Genomic DNA, 22,988 nt, shown 5'->3' with positions numbered 1-22,988 from the left:
AGTAGAAGCCAAATCAGTTACCATTTTAGTTATTTGTATTAGCGTAGCAGACAGATGTCTTAACTGAGATTGGGCCCCATTGTGCTAGGCACTGTACAAACACATGAGAAGAGACAGTCCTTGCTGCAAATAGCAGCTCACTATCTAAAGAACAATACAGACAAAAGATGAGAGGGGAAACAGGGGCATGAAGCAACTTGGCCAAACACACACAGAAGACCAGTGGCAGAGACAGAAAGAGACCCAGGTCTGACTTCTAGTTCAGTGCCATGACCACTAGACTAGACCAGTGGTTTTCAAAACTTTTTATCTGGGGACACAGTTGAAGAAAATTGTTGATGCTTGTGACCCAACAGAGCTGGGGATGAGGGGTTTGGGGCGTGGGAGGGGCTCAGGGCTGGGGCAGAGGGTTGGGGTACAGGAGGGGGTCAGGGCTCCAGGTGCAGGCTCTAAGGTGGGGCCAGGGATGAGGGGTTTGGGGTGTAGGAAGGGGTTCCATGTTTGTGGGGGCTCAGGACTGGGGCAGGGGATTGGTGTTGCGGGGTTGGGGCGCTGACTTACCTCCGGCAGCTCCCAGTCAGCGGCACAGCCGGGGTGCAGAGGCAGGCTTCTCGCCTGTCCTGGCACTGTGGACCACCTGAAGAGGCCCGCAGCAGGTCTGGCTCCTAGGCAGAGGTGCACAAGCAGCTCCGCACGGCTCTCGCCCGCACGCACCACCACCACCACCCCCCACAGTGGAGCCGGTGCTCGGAGTGGGGCCAGCGCGCAGAGCCCCTTGGCCCCCAGCCCAGAAGTCAGATCTGCTGCTGGCCGATTCCAAGGTGCAGTGCCGTGTCGGAACAGGTAGGCACTAGCCTGCCTTAGCTGGACAGCACCGCTGACAGGACTTTTAACATCCCGGTCAGCGGTGCTGACCAGAGCAACCCAGTGCCTTACATGCTGCGACCCAGTACTGGGTCATGACCCAAACTTTAAAAAAATGCTGGATTAGACCATGCCATCTCCCCTAATGTCACTATTTGTCCTGCACCTTACTAATAGAGAACTTTATTTTCCATTGATGACAATCTGGGACTGTACTCTTCATATGACTAAACAAACAAAAATTGAAACTTATCAGCAATGTTGCTCACACTGTATTTAGAACAAGGGGCTCCTGCAAAACTCTTCTCCCTGATCCTGTTTATGTGCTCACAAAGAACAGTGGGGAGTATCTGATGAGAAAATAGATTCCTATAAAACATAAGTTCTTTATCGTAACAATTCCAGGAGGTGATGCCCCAGAACAAGCAAACTTACTATATGCACTTTCGCAGGAATGAATATGGTGGTGGTGTTTTTTTACGGAACAAAATATGAGTATGTTGCACATACAGCACAGTGTTAAGATTTGCATCATTTGAAGGAGGTGGATGACAAATGAAGAGCTTTTGGTGTAAGTCTAAAGATACCATCCCTTTGAGGATACCTGCCTTTTGGTGAAATCTGGTCTATTCCAAAAGCAAAAAATATATATATTCTGCGGAAGGTATAAGTCAACTGTGGCATAGGATGATATAGCAGTACCCAGAGAGGAGATGAATTCCCATCAGAGTCAGGGAAATCACCCCTCTTTCTTCTGTGCAATTTGGTGTCAAACAATATAAGGGTCTTCCAGGAATCCCCTCCAGCACATCATTCAATCATTAGCTAAAGCAAAAAATGCCAAGATTTACTTTATTTGCTTTTAGCATAAGGGAAATTCTGAGATAAGATAAAGTTGGGTAGTAGTCTCTTAAGTTACATTACCTGCATTATTAGAGTTAAATGACTTACGTTCTATTAGAGATTCAGTACTAAATTAGAATCTTTTAGCATTCTTATAAAAAGAAAATAGCAGAGACACCCCCTAGCATGTGTTCAGAGTCTCACTGATTAGTTTGTCCCCAGAGAACAGCTATTCTTAATTTGTTATTCCTCCATCTTTACTCTGTCCCATTCCAAGGCCTGGATTACACTATAAAGTTAGGTTGACCCAGCTACGTCCCTCAAGGGTGGGAAAAATCCACACCCGAGTGGTACAGTTAAGCCAACCTAACTCTTGATGTAGACAGCGCTAGGTTGACGGAAGAATTCTTCCATTGATAGCTACCACCTGTTGGGGAGATGGATTATCTACAGCAACAGGAGAACCCCTCCCATCAGAGTAGGTAGTGTCTACACCGTAGCGTTTCAAGTGTAGACAGCCCCAAGTGGCAGTGTTTGCGTGGTCAGTTATATCACCACAGTGAAACCAGTTTCATTTGGGTCTATCCATTAGTACTACAAAAGTCTTAACTGGAAAAGGTTTGAAAGTGATTAAATGAAAGTTACCTTGCTGATCAGAGGGCACTGACTGTGAACGCGGGTGGAAAGCATTTCTGCCCTCATCTCTGAGTGGCATGGGTTCCAAAGTCTCAGAATTTCTAAATGCTGCTGACAGCTCATTAGCTGTTGAATCTGGAGAGATTCCTTTAAAAGGCAAAGGGTGGTCTGGTGAACTTGAAGAGTTTTTAAGTTCTTTTTCTGAACACATAATAGCAGAGTTTGTCAATGATGTGACAGTGCCTCCAGTTAATGTCACTTGGGTAAAGTAATCACATTTCAGAGGAGACATTTCCAAGCGGGATGAGCTATTTAAAGCCGAAGTGATGGAGCTTCTGCCAGGATAAAGTGGGCATGATGAGGGAACCAGTGAAGATTTAGAAGAACTACACTGAGTATTATCCCAAGATGCCTTATGCCTCATAAATCTAACATCCATTTGTGTAGAAGCAATATTGTGATGTGTATAGTCTGTGTCACTGTCATCATTAGAATCACCATCGGTACTCTCCTCCCAGTGTTCCATATCGCTGTCTGGATCTTCAGTTGTCTGCAATACAGTTTTCTCTGGTAGTGAAGATGGTTTAATACCAGATGCATTTAGAACAGATGCTAGAATTTCTTTGATAGCTGCAGTACTGTCCAGGAATGATCTAAAATTTCCTGCATGCCCAATCACTGCTGGCCTTGAGTACTCATCTGTTTAGGAAAAGTAAGGGATTGAGAGGTTAGGAAATCATCAAAAAAAGGTTACTAGTTACAGCATGAATAGAGAACACCTTCAATGAAAAAAAAAAATTCCAAACAAAACCCCCAACACCACTTCCACTGGAAGGTTAGGGATCTTGTCTCCTGCAACCAGGAAATGTTTCTATTGTTGATCTATCATAGATAATCATCAACAGTAAAGTAAGCCATTCCTAGCCAAGCATGTATAATTAGTAAACATTTTGTCATAAATATAAAGGGAAGGGTAAACATCTTTAAAATCCCTCCTGGCCCGAGGAAAAACCCTTTCACCTGTAAAGGGTTAAGAAGCTAAGCCAACCTCGCTGGCACCTGACCAAAATGACCAATGAGGAGACAAGATACTTTCAAAGCTCGGGGGGGGTGGGGGGGGGGGAGACGACAAAGGTTCTCTCTGTCTGTGTGATGCTTTTGCCGGCAACAGAACAGGAATGGAGTCTTAGAACTTTGTAAGTAATCTAGCTAGATAGAGTTCCCAGAAGTCACCTACTACAGGACAGGCCTAACAATACCCACCTGCGGAAGTGAAGAAACAGATTGATAGAGCCAGAACAGTTCCCAGAAGTCACCCTCTACAGGACAGGCCTAACAAAGAAAATAACAGAACGCCACTAGCCGTCACCTTCAGCCCCCAACTAAAACCTCTCCAACGCATTATCAAGGATCTACAACCTATCCTGAAGGATGACCCAACACTCTCACAAATCTTGGGAGACAGGCCAGTCCTTGCCTACAGACAGCCCCCCAACCTGAAGCAAATACTCACCAACAACCACATACCACACAACAGAACCACTAACCCAGGAACCTATCCTTGCAACAAAGCCCGTTCATAAACCAGTCAAAGAACACTTCAATCTCTCTGGTCATGCGATTACAGACATGAAAATTGTGATATTACAACAGAAAAACTTGAAAATCAGACTCCAGCGAGAGACTGCTGAATTGGAATTCATTTGCAAATTGGATACAATTAACTTAGGCTTGAATAGAGACTGGGAGTGGCTAAGTTATTATGCAAGGTAACCTATTTCCCCTTGTTTTTCCTACCCCTCCCACCCTCGTTCCTCAGACGTTCTTGTTAAACCCTGGATTTATGCTGGAAATGGCTCACCTTGATTAGCATACACATTGTAAGGAGAGTGATCACTTTACATCAGCTATTACCAGCAGGAGAGTGGGGTGGGGGGAGAGAAAACCTTTTGTAGTGATAAACACCCATTTTTTCATGGTTTGTGTGTATAAAAACATCTGTATTTTCCACAGTATGCATCCAATGAAGTGAGCTGTAGCTCACGAAAGCTTATGCTCAAATAAATTCGTTAGTCTCTAAGGTGCCACAAGTACTCCTTTTCTTTTTGCGAATAAAGACTAACACGGCTGTTACTCTGAAACGTAGCTAGATATGCGTTAGATTCTGTTTTGTTTAACTGGCTGAGAAAATAAGCTATGCTGAATGGAATATACATTCCTGTTTTTGTGTCTTTTTGTAACTTAAGGTTTTGCCTAGACGGATTCTCTATGTTTTGAATCTGATTACCCTGTAAGGTATTTACCATCCTGATTTTACAGAGGTGATTCTTTTACTTTTTCTTCTATTAAAATTCTTCTTTTAAGAACCTGATTGCTTTTTCATTGTTCTTAAGATCCAAGGGTTTGGGTCTGTGTTCACCTACGCAAATTGGTGAGGATTTTTATCAAACCTTCCCCAGGAAAGGGAGTGTAGGGCTTGGGGGGAAAAATGTTTCCAAGCGGGCTCTTTCCCTGTTATATATCTGTTAGACACTTAGTGGTGACAGCAATAAAGTCCAAGGGAAAAAGGAAAATAGTTTGCACCTTGGGGAAGTTTTAACCTAAGCTGGTAAAAATAAGCTTAGGGGGTTTTCATGCAGGTCCCCACATCTGTACCCTAGAGTTCAGAGTGGGGAAGGAACCTTGACATGGTGGCAGCGAGGTTATCCTAGCTTCTTAACCCTTTACAGTTGAAAGGGTTTTTCCTCTGGCCAGGAGGGATTTTGAAGGTGTTTACCCTTCCCTTTACATTTATATACATTTAAACTGTGATTGGTTGTCCCAATATGTTCCCATGTGTCATTTTTGGAAACTACATGTGAGCTGAAAAGAAAGAGCCTTCACGAAATCCTGAACAGGGGAAAAACAAACAACAAAAACCACACACACAATGCTCCAGTCCTTACACTATCTCCTGCATTAAGGCAAGAATGGAACTTAACAGTTTAGCAAGGCAGAAGAATACAGATTACTACAAAAGGCAGAGGAATCATACAGTATACATTGTGTCAAAAAAGAACATGAAGTGCTAGAGTCTTCACCAAGCCGTTGAAACTCACTGGCAGGACTTAGGCTGGTCTACACTACAGACTTATGTCAATATAACTGTGTTGCTCAGGGGTATGGAATATCCACGTGCCTTAGCAATGCAGTTATACTAACTTAACCCCCTGTACAGACAGCACTATGTCAACATAGCTACTGTCTACTGGGGGGATGGAGTACCTATGCTGATGGGAGAAGTTCTCCCTCTACAACCACTGCAGCACTATAAGTGTAAACAACCAGGCAAGAAAGATTCCCGCTAAACAAAGAGGGTAATGAAAGGTGTAATATTTAGAATTTAAACTTTCATTTATATTCTTTACAGTTGCAAACATCATTTTTACAAAGGCACTTATTGAGTCTGCAAATAGATGGAAACAAGCACCAAGTTGAGATCTTTATAAGGAATTATTTTTGAAGAATAAAATATGACAGAATCCACTCCACTTAAAAAAAGAAAGAAAGAAAAAAAAAGCAGCAATGGATACCTACAGAGTACTTTTACAAGAACCTTCACATTTCTGATGTGCTTACTTTCATAGAAAAAATTACGTTTTTTGAAGCACTTCCCCACTCACTGATATTCCTGCTGGATCCAGACAAGATCCCAGCTGGTGGGGACAGAAAGCAAGGGCATATGATGCTTTCACTGCAGCCAGCCTTCCCACTCATTCATACTCCTGCTGGATCCAGAGGAAACAACAACCAAAAGTATGGGCCCAATACTGGCTCAGCTAGCTTAGCACAGGTTAAAGACTACACTGCTCAGCCTACACCAGTTTTTAGAATGTGTTCCTTTCTATCCCAGACAAGACAAGGCCAGAATTACCATGAAACCATTATTCAGAATGGCAGCAGCATTTTGTCTGGACCCTTAACAAATAACTAACACACAGAGTTCCTTGGAAGGAATCAAAAGCTCTGTATGCTACAATTTCACAATTTTAAGTGAATTACTGCAAAGTTGGAGGTCAACAGAACAGGGAAGAATTTGGTTAAGATTTTTAAAAGCAGGTCTGACATCATGAGTATGATGTACTAGTATGCACTGCAATCAGTAACTACAAATTATGGAATTGTAGAACCAGACACATTTCTTCATCAAGAAATTTAGCAAAAACTTACCATCAGTCATTAAATGAAGGGCCTTGTCATGTGATGGATGTTACGAGATAAGTTATCAGACCTCACATGACAAAGAAATAGGCATGTATCTCATTGAAGGCAGATAAGTTGATTGTGAAAGTCTGAGAATAGGTGCAAACAGCAAGATTCATATCCAGAGCAAAGGGCGATTTATTAGGACCAGAGGAAATGCCAAGTACCACAAGCGGAACAGAGTGGCAAGTCTGGGAGACCTTTGTCCAAGAGTTGTCTCCTTGGACATTGTCAAGAAATGAATCTCAACTAAAAACAACTGGCAACAAATCTCACTAAGGCCCACTCAACTGTGAGCCAGTATGTGCTGGAATTGTTTGTTAGATAAGAGAGTTTACTAATTTAGGGACTCAAAGAAAACCCCCAGCCACTTTGCTCAGCCTAGCAGCCTCAATATTGTAAAAGCACTTCTCAAAAGAGAAATCTAAGGTGCATCTGAAAAACTGCTAAACATTAATGAACTGATCCCACTGCTTGCGGAAATCATGTTGCTAGTGATTTGTTACTTAAGCAGCATAGACTCAAAGAGACAGGGACTGAAAGCTAAAAGACTTTCAAAAAAGGGCAATACAGTAGAACCGCAGAGTTACGAACACCAGAGTTATGAACTGACCAGTTAACCACCCACCTCATTTGGAGCCGGAAGTACACAATCTGGCAGCAGCAGAGACATACACACAAAAGCAAATACAGTACAGTACTGTGTTAAATAAAGGGAAAGCAGCATTTTTCTTCTGCCTAGTAAAGTTTCAATGCTGTATTAAGTCAACATTCACTTGTAAACTTTTGAAAGAACCACAATAGCGTTTTGTTCAGAGTTGCAAACATTTCTGAGTTACAAACAGCCTCCATTCCTGAGATGTTCATAATGCTGAGGTTCTACTATACTTTTATTTGTTTTCCGGGGGGGGGGGGGGGGGGGGGGAAGCAGGGGGGACATAGTTTGATAACTTTAATAGGTTGCACTTGCATGTCTCTCTCCCCAAATGCACACCATCCTCCATATAAGACAAAATATTCAAAATACAGCCTCTCCTCTACCTCTGACTCTTTTGCCAGTCTTTCCAATCACAAGTTCTGCCTGCCAACCCCCAGCCCTGGCTCACCCCCCAATCTTCCTCCAATCTGGCTTTTGCGCTGTGGAGCATCTCAGGTGAAAATCCCAATGACCAGACTGACTTCCTCCACTATAAATTCGTTCTCTCCTCCTTCAGTTCTGCCATCATCCTAAGTAAACAGTTCTACTTATCCAATTTAATTGAATCCCACACTCACAATCCTAGCTGCTTTTTTGTCATCTTTGACTCACTCCTCAAACCTTCTCCTCCTCCCTCTACTTCTTGCCCCATATAGAATCTCACCAATTTCTTCCAAGAGAAAATTAACTACATATGGCATGGCCTTACCCTTTCCCTCCTACAGCTCTCTCCATCTTCTCCTCTGTAACAGATGTAGGTTTTTGCCTGCTCACCTGCCCCACTCTCTCCACTTTCATGAGTAACCTCACCCTATCCCATCTTCTGGTAGCCCTTGCCCTCATTCATCTCCTTCCTTAATCTTCTCCTTAACCTCTCACTCTCACTGGTTCTTTCCGCTCACAATACAAACATGCTTTAGTCTCTCCCATCCTTCAACCCATTTTCCTCTCCAACTACTGCCCCATCTCCCTTCCCCGGTTCATCTCTAAACTCATTGAACCTGCTGTCTGTACAATTGCTGTCTGGAGCTCCTCTCCTGCAATTCCATCCCAAGACCTTTTCAAATCTGGTTTTTGCTCCTTGTACTCCACTGAAACCTCTCTCAAAGTCTCTAGTGGCCTCTTCTTAGCCAAATCGCAGAACTAGCACTCCATCCTCATTCTCCTTGGCCTGTCAGTAGCAGTAGCAGATTTAGAATTAGTGGGGCTCTGTGTGCAGCTTCATTTTCAGGACCCAGCCAAGAAAAATAACATGCTCTCTTATCTCCTCCCCCACCCCACTCCATTTTTCATTCTTTCTTTCTTCATCCTCCTCCTATATTATAAGTAATGGGAAGTAAATTGAAAATAAAGTGAGGAACCTTGATTGGGGCAGGGGGTTGGGGGGCAGGAGGTGGTGTGGGGGGGCAGGCACTGGGAGGAAGTTTGGGTGCTGGGTGTGGGCACTCGGCTGGGGCAGGAATGTGGAAGGAGGGGTGAGGGCTCTGGCAGGAAGTTTGGGTGTGGGCTCTGGGCTGGGGCAGGGGGTTGGGGTACAGGAAGGGAGTAGGGGGCAATGCTTACCTTGGACGGTGCAGCTCCCAAAGCGACTGGCGCACACATCCCTCTGGCAGAGGCTCCTAGGTTGGGGGGGGGTCAGGGGGTCTCCATGCACTGCTGCCTGCAGGCACCTCCCCCGCAGCTCCCATTGGCTGCAGTTCCCGGCCAATGGGAGCTGTGGAGTCGGCGTTCGGGGCGGGGGCAGCATGCAGAGACACCCCCACACGCACACTTACCCCCAGGGATGCTGGGACATGCCAGCTGCTTCTGGGAGCAAAGCGGCGCGGTGGGAGGGAGGCAGAGCGGGCAGGGAGCCGCCTTAGCCCTGCTGCTGGCACATCTCTGTGTGCCCCGTGGGTGAAGGGGGGCAGCAGGTCTTCACTTTCAAGGCCCTTCATGGTCTACACTTCCTCCTACCTATCATCTCTCGTTTAATATTGACATAGAATCATAGAACTGGAAGGGACCTCAAGAGGTCATCTAGTCCAGTCCCTTGCACTCATGGCAGGACTAAGCATTATCCAGATCACCCCTGACAGGGTGTTTGTCCAACCTGCTCTTAAAAATCTCCAATTATGGAGATTCCACAACCTCCCTAGGCAATTTATTCCGGTGCTTAACCACCCTGACAGTTAAGAAGTTTTTCCTAATGTCCAACCTAAATGGCCCTTGCTGCAATTTAAGCCCATTGCTTCTTGTCCTATCCTCAGCAGTTAAGAACAATTTTTCTCCCTCCTCCTTGTAATGACCTTTTATGTACTTGAAAACTGTTATGTTCCCTCTCAGTCTTCTCTTTTCCAGACTAATCAAACGCAATTTTTTCACTCTTCCCTCATACATAGGTCATGTTTTCTAGACCTTTCATCATTTTTGTTGCTCTTCTCTGGACTCTCTCCAATTTGTCCACATCTTTTCTGAAATGTGGCACCCAGAACTGGACACAATACTCCAGCTGAGCCCTAATCAGCACGGAGTAGAACAGAAGAATTACTTCTCATGTCTTGCTTATAATACTCCTGCTAATACATCCCAGAATGATGTTCGCTTTTTTTGCAACAATGTTACACTGTTGACTCATATTTAGCTTGTGGTCCACTATGACCCCCAGATTCCTTCACGCAGTACTCCTTCCAAGGCAGTCATTTCCCATTTTGTATGTGTGCAACTGATTGTTCCTTCCTAAGTGGAGTACTTTACATTTGTCCTTATTGAATTTCATCCTATTTACTTCAGACCATTTCTCCAGATCATTTTGAATTTTAATCCAATCCTCCAAAGCATTTGCAACCCCTCCCAGCTTGGTATCGTCCACAAACTTTATAAGTATACTCTCTATGTCATTAACTAAATCATTGATGAAGATATTGAACAGAACCAGACCAGAACCGATCCCTGTGGGACCCCACTTGTGACGCCCTTCCAGCATGACTGTGAACCACTGATAACTATTCTCTGGGAACTGTTTTCCAACCAGTTATTTTCCAACCATATTGATTCCTGCATCCAATCGGCCCATGATGGCAGCTTCTATAATCCACTTGTTAAAGTTTAAAACAAGAACTTTTGTGCTTTCTCCCTCTTTTGTTTCTTTGCTGCCACTCATGCTTGGGAGGAGCTCCCCATAAACACGTGAAGACCTACCGCCTTAAAACTCTTAGCCAGGATGCCTACAAAAAATCAGTTAGGCCACTGGTACCACTGCCTATCACACTCACCAACATTGTCTCATGGTTTCCTTCTACTTCCATCTGCCTGTATCCATCAGATGTTTCTTGTCTTATACTTAGATTGTAAACTCTTTGGGCAGGCACTGTCTTTTCATTCTGTGTTTGTACAGCGCCTGGTACAATGGAGTCCTCCCCATAAGTAGGGCTCCTAGGCACTGCAGTAATAATGACAAAGAGATTCTCTTGCCTTGTGAGACTTTCAATGTTCTCTACTGATTTCTCCAGCTTTCTATCCACATCATTTAAAGCAAAGCTTAAGTGAACAATGGAAGGGACTGTCCCAGTAGAAGTAATGTGATTGTTGCCTCAAAATTGAATGTTTACAATGTTTGGGTTTTATTCTGGGTCACCACTGGCTAAAATCCTTCTTTTTGGTCATAGACTGGCTAATCCACCATCATAAACTTTCATCTTTACTCTGGGCTCCTATGTTGCCAACATCAGAAGTGTTATTTTAAGCTCAAGTTTTGAAATTACAACCAGTATATTCCTACTAATGGCTTCATCTTGCAAATTGTATTCAAGCTAGTAGCCTGTTGGAGTCAACAAAATTATTACTACTTGCATGAGTAAGGGCAAAGTCTTTATTTTCAAATACCATTCAGATTATTCATGGGAAGAAGCATTCATTTTACCTTTTGAGCACTCAGATTGCTGTTCTGACCAGAACGGATGGCAGGTTCTTCTCAAGGCAAGGAAGCGAGGCAGAGTGAAGGAGGCACTTTTGTACTGACTCATCTCAACAGCCAACAAATAAATTTTCATTTTCAGTCAGTTAGCTCTCGGTAATTAAAGGACTATACAAATATCTACCATTTCTATTAATAGGCTATCATGCCATGCAATCAACAATTAAGAATATAAGTTAGAAAAATCGATTATAAAAGTCATACCTGAGAGATCTGAAATTTGAGGTGTCTGAGCAAGACAGCTAATCCTTGCTGGGGCAAACACTGTAGCATTCGATGAATACACTGACTCGGAGACAGTTACCTTATTGCTTTGCTTGGTCAAAAAACAAAAGACAAAAAACCAAACCAAATAAATAAAGACAATTGGATTATGGAGGTCTCTCAGGAGAACAATGCACAATGTTTTATTAAGCACTGCAGAGAAAGACAGAGTTTAGTCAAACCTGTGTTACAAAAATGCTCTAATCTCTCACCCACTGTAATATTGTTGCATTTCCATTGTTTAGGTCACAACAACACAACAGTTCAGGACTGGCAACAAAAACTGACATGCTTCACAAATGTAATGGCCAATACAACTATTTTATTTTTAGTTATTTTTGAGAAAACAAAGTTATTAAAATGCGTTGGCGGGGGTGGGGGGGAGCAAAATATCTAAGGGGAAGAGAAAGAAATCCTGTTTTCTTAGGCCCCAATCCTGCTGACACTTACGCACATTCTAATTCTACTACAGTGAATATTATTTATTTCAATGTAACTACTCATGGTAAAGTTAAGCATGTGCCGTTTACAGGAATAGGTCCTCAGTTTGTGTTGAATTAAGATGTTTAAAAACACACTGGCATAACACTGAAAGTATTAAGAAAAGAAAGAGGAACTGTAATTCTTGTAAACTAATAGTTGGAAGGGAGAAGCTGCTTAGATACATACTGTTTTTAAACTAAATAAGCTGCACCAGAGCCTGACAGCAGACAACAGTCTGGTTAGTTGAAAGATCAAAGCAAAGCTCCTTTGGAATCTGGGAAGGAACAGGTATCCAAATCAAAACTAAAGTATTTCCATTTTAGCTGGAGAATAGTTACTGGGGACAACGACATATTATGTTATGCTTGACATATTTAGAATTCAATACCTAAAAGGTTAGGAAAATATTCTGTTAAACATATGATTTGCTTTAGACCCTTTTTCACAAGATGCATTTTTAAAAACTGACATTTCCAAACATGTCATATTTAATACATACATACGTACTATAAACCAGTATTATCAAGCCCAACATTTCTTATAGGAACATAAATATTTAGCAACGAGTTAGTTTGATTAAAACTTATTTTTGAATACTCATTATTAATCAGTTATGCAATAAAGAAGCGTTGCCTTTTAGGACACTAATGCCCTAATTATCACACAAGTCAACACCACACCTTACTGCAAGTATTCTACAACTATAACATTTACACTGAATGAAAAGGAGTACTAGTGGCACCTTAGAGACTAACCAATTTATTTGAGCACAAGCTTTTGTGAGCTACAGCTCATTTCATCGGATTCATGCAGTGGAAAATACAGTGAGGAGATTTATATACACACAGAACATGAAAAAATGGGTATCATCATACACACTGTAAGGAGAGTGATCACTTAAGATGAGCTATTACCAGCAGGAGAGCGGGGGGCGGGGGGGGGAAGAAAACCTTTTGTAGTGATAATCAAGGTGGGTCATTTCCAGCAGTTAACAGGAATGTCTGAAGAACGGTGGGGGGGGTGGGGGGGGGAATAAACATGGGGAAATAGAAAAGGAGTACTTGTGGCACCTTAGAGACTGACCAATTTATTTGAAATAGTTTTATAATAATTTTAATAATTAATTAAAACTTAATTAACTTAGGCTTGAAGAGAGACTGGAAGTGGACGTGTCATTACACAAAGTAAAACTATTTCCCCATGTTTATTTCTCCCACCCCCCTCACCCCGTTCCTCAGATGTTCCTTTTAACTGCTGGAAATGGCCCGCCTTGATTATCACTACAAAAGGTTTTCTTCCCCCCTCCCCGCCCCCCGCTCTCCTGCTGGTAATAGCTCATCTTAAGTGATCACTCTCCTTACAGTGTGTATGATAAGTGTATATGATAACACCCATTTTTTCATGTTCTGTGGGTATATAAATCTCCTCACTGTATTTTCCACTGAATGCATCCGATGAAGTGAGCTGTAGCTCACGAAAGCTTATGCTCAAATAAATTGGTTAGTCTCTAAGGTGCCACAAGTACTCCTTTTCTTTTTGCAAATACAGACTAACACGGCTGCTACTCTGAAACCTGTCATTTACACTGAATATAATTTTACTCTAAGATGCTGTGTGTTAGATCTTATCAGAAGCAGTTACTAGTCTCAGAATATAGATAAGAGATTTTAATTACTTTCAAAACAACTCCCACTTAAATGAGATAATATTTCAGGTTTTGGAAAAAGCTTGAAAAGGGAAACTCTCTTAGATATGTTTAATTATCAAACAAATATTTTAGTTAGATACAATTTTACTGTAAAGTCATAAATGAGTTATCTGAAGTCAATGTCCAAACCTAACAGAGGTACACAATGCACAGTTGTAATCAAAACAAACTAGTCACAACCAATTTTAGTAAAATTTTAGTAAAACCAATTTTCATAAAATAAATAATACATTTGGTTTTCAATTTGTGTTGGGCTTAAAGTCCAAGTTCATCACGAAACCAAAAGCAGTTTAAGGATACAGCATCTATTCAACGAAAAGCGATAAGATGATTTCCAGTTAACAAAAAAGGAACCAACAACATCTTGCTTTACCTCTTGAGCACTTAACTGTTTGAAGGCCTGTGTTCTACAGTAGCTAGTTAGTGATCCTGTATGGAAAGACATGATGGGAAAATCTTCATTTTTTTTAAACTACCTGGAAGCAATTGAGAAAAGGTGATAACAATTACTAAATTAATCATGCTTTCATTTTGTTTTGCAGTCTTTAAATTCAGACAAATCTTTATGTACTGTTAACACTTGACTGTTGTGCAGTTTCTAACCTTCTCATTTACTACCAAGCACAATGGAGTAGTAACAATGAAAGGTTAAATGAGCATCTAATTCAAACAGTTTACACATACTCAGAACAAAAAAAAAACCTGTATTACTAAGGATAGATTAATGACATTTTCAGAAATGTGACGTGTTCATCGGATGGGTTTAGACTATATTTTCATTATACAAAGAGAAACGACTCAATCATAATCAGAGTTTCCCTACAATTAGGTTATGTCTACACTAGAGACCTCACAGTGGCACAGCTGTACAGATGCAGCTGCAAAATCTCCCATGTAGCTGCTCTATGCTGACGGGAGAGAGCTCTCCCATCAACATAATTAAGCCACCCCCAATGAGCGGTGGTAGCTATGTCGGTTGAAGAGCGTCTCTTGCCAATATAGCATTGTCCGCACCAGTACTTCTATCAGTGTAACTTATATAGGTCAGGGGTGTGAGTTTTTCACACACCTGAGCAACGTAAGTTTTGCCAACAAAAGTGCAAGTATAGACATGGCCTTAATGTTTCATTTTTTATAAATAAAAATAGTTGTTTAAAAATTCAGGTTCCCTAATCAGTCTCCTTTATATTTAAAGGATGTGGGATGTACTGGTAATGGACATGACAACATAATATTTTTCTTCTTTTCTCAAACATTAATGTAAAGCTAACTCTGCTAAGGGAATTTGATAGTGCAAAGCTTGTTTAAGGTAAGCTAGTTTTTCCTTAGGCAAGTGTTTAACTTTGAGACCTTATGATTGCTGCTTCATGGAAACCTTTGGAAAACATTTAATTTAGAACCTGCCTCGGCTAAGAGATAGAAAAAGACTTATTGGAACAGCCAGTCTCTCTCCCTCTAACTTCTATTATTCTAGAAACAACTGTTTGTTGTGTATTTCAACTCTTGCTTTTTTGCCCAGGATATCTATAAATAAGATTTTGTGCTTCTTTAAGATTTAGCAGTTATAGCTATCCTTTCCCCACCTGCACTCACAGTATTTGTACATAATATAAACTGCAGTTCAGAACAGATATACTATGCAGCTGTTAATATACTGTCCACCAACCTACAGTAGCACTCCCAGCTAGTACCAGGGCTGGATTAAGGAACAGGCATTACGGGGTCCTGTCTCCTAGAGTCACATAAAGAGATCAGTCTCCATTTTCACATTAGAAAAATGTCTCTAGCCCTCCTGATAGCAAAAAAAAAAAAAAAAAAAGCTTGAAAATGTGACCTGGTGTAATTAATGTCTGAAAACAGCTAAAACAATAGCTCCAAGTGGTCTGAATAGCCCCCCCTCATCTTAATTCTGCAACCTACTTCTATACCCATATGGAATGTGCCCAAGGGGATAGAGTGCCTTAATGCAGCCTTGTTTGCTACCACATGTGGACAGCATCAATGTTAAAACAGTGGAAATTTTTTAGAAAAAAAATCTATTGTAGACAAAGCCTCAGGGCACTATTGTGTCATATCTATTGAACTCAGAACACCCTAGTACAACCAATGAGAGTCTGTTTAAAAAAATAAGTCTGTGGCATGATACGATCTTTTAAAAAAATGTTATATTATATATAAATATATATGACTTGGAAGGATTAGAGGTTTGTCAGTAAATGTCAATTTCGCCATGTACACACAAACTGACAAAATTATTTCCATCGATGATAAACAAAATTTACAGCTAGGCAAAATAAGAAAAATGCTGCTTGAGAACTTAGAGTTTTATTTAAGAATATTTACTTTGTACATTGACACGATGTCCATAATTTGTCTTTTAATGGTCACAAAGCTTTAACTTTTTGAATCTCAATGTCTACTCTCAGGAACTAATTATTTTCTGATTCCTCACCAATTTCCCACAACTGTGAAAATGTAAAATCAATAAAAACAAATGCTTAAAAGTAAACATCAGTATTATCCATCTAAAATATAAAAATCAAATTCTGCCACCCACATATCTATTCCACAGCACTATGTAGCCCTTTAAGTGAAACTGACCGACCTTACAAGAAGCCATTAGATGATAGAGAGATCATGTTCCAATAAAAAATTTTTAAATAAATTATTAGAGAGACAAAGTAGGTGAGGTAGTATCTTTTATTGTATCAACTTCTGTTGGTGAGAGAGACAAGCTTTTGGGCTTACAGAGAGGTCTTCTTCAGGTCTGGGAAAGAAGAGCTTTGTGTAAGTTCAAAAGCTGGTTTATTTTATAGTTAAACAGGATAATATAATCTTTACTTTACATATAATAGAATACAAAGTAAGAATACTGAAAGTCTTAGAAACACTGAGGAAGATAAAATTAAACCAGATCAACTGCTACCGTAGTCCAACTCTATGCTCCAGTATCTATTAATATTTGTACAGTGCCACAGATATGTGCTGTCTTTTACAAATAAATTCAAACAGTTTCAAGACTTGAGATTACAATCTAAGACCGTGATGCTTATATAAATGCATAACTTTACCCACTGGCTTCAAAGGAACTATTCAAATACATATAATTAAATGTGCATAAGTATTTGCAGGATCAGGGCCTTAAAAAAAAGCTAACATAAGAAAATTATGTTGCAGAAATATCCTTTGATATATGCTTAAGTATCTTCTGATAAGGATCACTGTTCATCTTTATAAAGCCGATTAGGCCAGGTTCAGCCCTGGTATAAAGCAGGTGCTACTTCAGTAGTCACACCTGCTCATACAGCAGTGTGTATAGTCCAATGTTTGTTCATGCAAATAATGAGCCTAGTATAGATGCGTATGAAACATTTATAATATAATGGAAAAATACTCAAGTAAGGAATTCTTAAATGTCATTATGTATGTGAAAATTTACTCAGGACCCAATTCCACCATGTGTCTCATTCTGAATACTTTACTTCTATGAGTAGTCAAATTAAGTCAACAGGACGAATTGTCAAAGGAAGGTACTATTCATGAATAAGAGTAGCAGAATTGGGCCCTTACTTTTTTGTGTGAATTCCTTTCACTAAAAATTGACCACCACATTAAATAAATATATATATTATCACATAGAACAAGATCCATTTTGAAGCGAAGGCAGCTTTGAAGTGGACAGATGCTAAAATTCATGTCTGCATGCTTTCAATGTGAAAATAGCCATTTTACTGAATTTCATGGGGGGCGGGAACTGGCGAAAAAGAAAGTGAATATTTTTTCTTACTCTTTCAGTTATCTAAAGAAGACAGATCTGCACAGACAATTGTCTGCATATCTGTTCGTAAATGTAATATTTGGGATTTTTTTCCAAGTTTTCCCATGAGCCTTGCCTTGCCATTTATGCTGCACTCATCACCATGGAATCTGAGCACCTAAAATTAGGAAGAGTCAGCAGCTCTTTAAGCATAATTTTGGAAGAGGCTTATTTTTTTTTCATCTGTTAAACATTTTAGTTAGAACATATTGATCAAAGTAATTGCTGAAACATTACTCACAGCTGATTTAACCAGCATATCAAATTTACCAGAAACACATGCTAGGCAGAGGCTGATATGGAAGATGAGGGAACCCCACCTACAAGGGGCAGAAGCAATGCCCTGGAGAAACCCTACCCCATAGTTGCCTTGGTGGTTCTGGGATTCTCTCAGGAAGAGGACCCTATTTTTTGTAACCATCTTTAGTTAACAGATGAATGAAGCTTGAAATCCCAGCTCTTGGAAGTAAACAGGTTTCTCATCCTTTACCTCCCACTGGGTCTCATCTGACGGGGCCACCTTGAGGAAGAATTTCTGGACAAGTACACTAGAAAACCAGTGATATAGCTGAGACACATCAATGATATTTTCATCCTCTGGACAGATGACCTAAACTCACTCATAGATTTCTACTACAACTTCAACATCCACCACCCATCTATTAAACTCTCTGTAGAACACTCCTGAACCAGCATCAACTTCCTGGACACCACAATCAGCCTCAGCAATGGAACAACTATAAACAAGAAACTCACAGATAACCACACTTATCTTCACAGATCCAGTAACCACCCAAACCCACCAAGAAATCTTATCTACAGACAGGCACTCGGATACCACACAATATGTTTTGAGGAGAACTCCTGGAACACAAACCTAAACACACTTAAAACTGCCTTCACCAAATAAGGACACTCCACTAGAGAAGTAGATCACATTGTAAAACAGGCCATCCACTATCCCAATTAAAGAACCTTCTTCAATACGAGGGGTGTGGGATTGGAGGCTTTTTTTCCCTAGTTGTCACCTACCACACTGGGATCCATATGAGGTATCATTAAACAATTACAACCCATACTCGATGGGAACTATATCCTGAAATAAATCTTTCCTGAACCTTCTCCTTTTTGCCTTCAAACAACCCCCCAGTTTCATCATCAAGAGCAAGCTCTCTACAGACACAGACCCACCAACTCGAAGTGGCACCAGACCCTGCAAAAGCTGCAGCCATATCTCCACTGCTATAATGGTCATTACCCCACACAGTACATCTTTCAAGATCCACGGGTCCTACACATGCCTATCACAATATGTGGTATACTTCATCCAGTGTGCTAAATGCCCCAACAACAACTACTGGGTGAAGCCAATCACTATCCTGTTGAATGAAGTCACACAGAAAAAATGATAAAAGACAAAAACACCATATTACCCATGGAGAAACACTTTTCACAAAACAACCACTCCATATCTGGTCTGTCAGTCCACGTCCTCAAAGGAAACCTGCACAACACCTTCAAAAACGAGCCTGGGAAATTAAATTCATGGCTCTGCTACACACTAAAAATCAGTTTTAATAAAGATACTAGACTTGCACCTCATTACAACATTCTGTAACCCACCAGCCCCTTTTCTTTGTCCTAGGACTGCCAGGATGTTAATGGGACACTTCACCTTGAACTGTCCCTTAGAATATGTATTAACTATTTATGCTACACAAACTTTGTGTTTAGCTGTGACACTCTTGAGTACCTTTCCCAGACCTGATCAGAAGTTGGTCCAATAAAAGATATTACCTCTTCCACCCTGTCTCTCAGAGAAAAAGGAGGGCATGTTTTTTCAATCCTGTTAGTTTAACTCAATTGAAAGCCCTCTTAACTCTGGTTAAGATGCAAGCTAACGTGTCGAAGCAGTGTTAGCTTCTATACTCTAGCCTAGATCCCCGCACACACACACACCTTTTGGCAACAACAGGGCAGCTAAGAGGGTGTCAAGCATGTTAGTGGTGCATCTTAATGAGTAATAAAGAAGGCTTTTCAATTGTGTTAAGCAAACTTGATTGAAAATGGACCTTTTTGCCTGTCAAAACAGGGCTTTAGAAAGTGTAGTTCCAACTGCTTGTACCTCACCCTCATTTTCCTGTGAATAAATTCAGGCTTTGTCTGTGCTAGCAAAAATGTAATTTTAAAATGTATTAGCTGGTTGAGATAACCACAACTGCCTTGTCTACACTAGGACTTTTTAACATGTGTTAACTACTAGCATGTATTAAACACATCCTTTTTCGTAGTGAGGATACACCCTCAGAGCTTGACTCTGCTACATTTCATAATTTTCCCAAGCAGCAACAGAGTGAGACTGATGTGATTCTTGATGGTTTCACTACTGTCAAAAGATTCTGAGCAGCAGCACTTAAAGCTGATGAAATTAGGCCCGTTTGTCTTTGCTGCCCTTAGGAAAGCAACAGCCAACAGCAGGACTGGAAATGTCCGTAGACAGCCCTATACCCATTCACATTCTTTGCAATCATCAAGGGAAAAATAAAAATAAAATAAAAATAAAAATAAAAGGCAGGCGGGGGCAGAGGGTTTAAAAGAAATGGACAGCTCAAGCCCACAAACACACTTGACTGGTAAAGTTTCCTACTTGCCACTTGTATTTTTTTTCCCCAAGCACTGAGTTAACATTAACTGATTCTAGAGATATGAAATATTGAGTAGGCCAATTATGCCCCCAGAGAAAGCTACTAACTTTGCATAAAACACAGTAAGTTAGGGGGAAAGCCACATAAAAACATTAAATAAATTCCTGTGTATCTTACTGCCAAAAGATATTCGAACTCTAAACAGCCAAAAACATGGTCTCCTGCAAGAAAATTATAAAAATACTTACAAGCTAAAGTAAGAAATAATTATGGAGAAAACAAAAGCAAATTTTACCCTTTGTGTTCCTGTAACACTCCTGATTCAGCTAAAACTAATACTGTTTGCAGTGAGAGCTACCTCAGGTATATCCTCTGGGAGTCTGGTTGGTGGTTTTTGTTTTTGTTCTTTTACAATAAGAACAGGTTTGGTCTCGCACAAGTATTGCTTGTTTCTTACGGCTGATTCTCCCAGCACCCACACCTGACTACTTATTAGCTGATGCAATCTATTGACAAGTATACCAGGGGAGTCACTCCGTGCAACTTCTGAATGACCATGTGGCTGTGACTGTTTATCATTAGCCCTCCCTTATCCAGCCCCACCAGCGCAGAAAGAGCCCCGGCCCCGGCCCAGGTCAGAACAGGCTTTGATCAGTATTGGCAGCAGGAAATCAAGGGCTTGGGACAAGCACCAGGTTAGGCTGACAGAGACAGAAAGAGGCTTGGAAGCCAGAGCTGCCCTTGATGTTCCCAGGCCCAGCCATATCCCCCACTACTCGGGATGGGGCCGAAGGAGCTCCTCCCAACAGTCACTGTTTTCGCTTTTCGCAATAGGGGATGCGGCTAGATCATTTCTAAACCTAACCCTAGTAGCAGCTCGCCTCCTCCCGGCTCCCTCTGTGCGTACCAGCAGCAGCCCGGGGACCTGCAGCTGCAGGGCCGGTGTCCTCAGGTCACAGGCTCTATGCCGCGCTCGCCATGCCTCTGTGCGGCCACATGGTGCCCACTCACAACCCGCATCTCCACCCCCACAGCGCAGTAATAATCAGCACCCCTCCTCCAGCAACCAGCACCCCCTCTCCCCCGCCCCCCTCCACCTGTCCCCCAACCCCAGCAACCAGCACCCCCTGTCCCCGCCCCCCTCCACCTGTCCCCCACCCCCAGCAACCAGCACCCCCTCTCCCCCGCCCCCAGCAACCAGCACTCCCTCTCCCCCGCCCCCCCTCCACCTGTCCCCCGCCCCCAGCAACCAGCACCCCTCTCCCGCACCCCCCTCCACCTGTCCCCCGCCCCCAGCAACCAGCACCCCCTCTCCCCCGCCCCACTCCACCTGTCCCCATCCCCAGCAACCAGCACCCCCCTCCGCCGCCCCCCTCCACTTGTCCCCCAACCCCAGCACCCCCTCTCCGCCGCCCCCTCCACCTGTCCCCCACCCCCAGCACCGCCTCTCCCCTGCCCCCCTCCACCTGTCCCCCACCCCCAGCAACCAGCACCCCCCGCTCTCCCCGTCCCCCTCCACCTGTCCCCCGCCCGCAGCAACCAGCACCCCCCATTCTCCCCGTCCCCCTCCACTTGTCCCCCACCCCCAGCAACCAGCACCCCCCGCTCTCCCTGTCCCCCTCCACCTGCCCCCGCTCCCCATTAACCAGCGACCCCCTCCACCTACCAGCACCCCCTTATCTGTCCCCAGTTCCCCGGTCACACAGTCCCTCCACCATCCCAAGCCCCGGTCCCGCCGCCGGATTAGCAGCCCCCCCAGCCCGCTCTGCCCGCCGCCCGGCCCCTTACCCGTGAGGCTGGGGGCGCAGGGCGCCTCCCTCGCAGGGCAGCCAGCCGCTCCGCCCCGCGCGCGGGCTGGGGACTGTTGGCGCCGCCCAGGGTCGGGGCCGCCTGCCCGGGCTGCAGCAGCAGCAGCGGCGGGCCGGGGAAGGGCGGGCTCGCGTCGCTGCCCGGCGGAGCTACAGCTCCTGGCTGCCGCGCGGGGCGGGGAAGCGAGAGACGCTGGGCGCAGCTTCCAGCCCTAGCTCGGTCTTCTGCCTCCGACCTGCCCTGACCTCCTGCTGCCGAGGGGGTGGGGACAGGGCCGGGGCTGTCCCCGTGGGAGCGGGCGCAAGCCCGGCCAACGGCGTCAGAGGAAATCCCACACCCAGGGAGCCTGCTGGCTCGCGGGCTGGGCGCATGGCTGCAGTCGCTTTCCTTGCTGTCACTGACGGCGGTGGTGCTAGCACAGGGTGGGCGCACACACACACACACACACACACACACCCCGTCGTTCTAACCCAGCCCAGCAACTGTGTCATCCATTATCCTGAACATACGTCAAAGTTTGAGGCAGGGTGGATGTGATTGAAATCACTAGTCAGGAAGACTCGATTTAATCATGGATTTCTACATAAAAGTGCATTCTGGTTGGTTGTTAAAACCTTAATACATATTCTTCACAACTCAGAGAGATAGATGTAGGTTTCGTTTTTAGAAGGTACGCATACATTTTTAAAGTGATTTATTTTGAAAAACTTTTCCGATTAGTTTGACAGCTATATCAGAAAATGAATGATTGATTGGCTAGTTCATTTACCAAAGGTAAGTGAAGCAGATAGTTGTGAAGTCATTGGGAGGTAAACTATGTCCAATGCAAGAGGCTAATCATTAATATTTGGAGGATTTTCTTGCCATGCTGTATTAGGAGGACAACCTCACTAGACAGACATTTAAATGGTTTTATTTAACTAAAACAACAACATTATGTATTCTGGATGTTTTTTTTCAACAGCAAATGTATAATATTTTAACAAAACAAGCATATGAATTTTTGAATTTAGTTAAACATTCAA

The 22,988-nt window shown here is 42.8% G+C and overlaps 1 protein-coding gene across 8 annotated transcripts in view; it reads right to left on the bottom strand.

Moving 5' to 3' along the window:
• The window catches only part of RUBCNL (rubicon like autophagy enhancer), a 51,453-nt gene extending 29,382 nt beyond the window's left edge, over positions 1-22,071 (bottom strand). For 2 of the 8 annotated variants that reach the window (XM_043522502.1, XM_037894121.2), the window contains exons 1-4: positions 21,943-22,071; positions 14,066-14,168; positions 11,442-11,559; positions 2,353-3,042 (exon numbers count right to left, since the gene is read on the bottom strand). In XM_043522502.1, the coding sequence (XP_043378437.1) occupies positions 2,353-3,042; positions 11,442-11,559; positions 14,066-14,137 (880 nt within the window). In that variant the 5' untranslated portion in view covers positions 14,138-14,168; positions 21,943-22,071. Of the gene's footprint in view, positions 1-2,352; positions 3,043-11,441; positions 11,560-14,065; positions 14,169-20,449; positions 20,469-21,061; positions 21,080-21,942 lie in introns of those variants that run through there. The other 6 variants (XM_037894131.2, XM_043522498.1, XM_043522487.1 and 3 more) reach the window with 6 other exon arrangements.
• Positions 22,072-22,988: the final 917 nt, after the last annotated feature.

Source organism: Chelonia mydas, chromosome 1, assembly GCF_015237465.2.
Source record: "Chelonia mydas isolate rCheMyd1 chromosome 1, rCheMyd1.pri.v2, whole genome shotgun sequence".
Lineage (NCBI taxonomy): Eukaryota > Metazoa > Chordata > Testudines > Cheloniidae > Chelonia > Chelonia mydas.
Note: the sequence above shows the minus strand (reverse complement) of the source record. Positions and strands in the feature narration are given on the sequence as shown.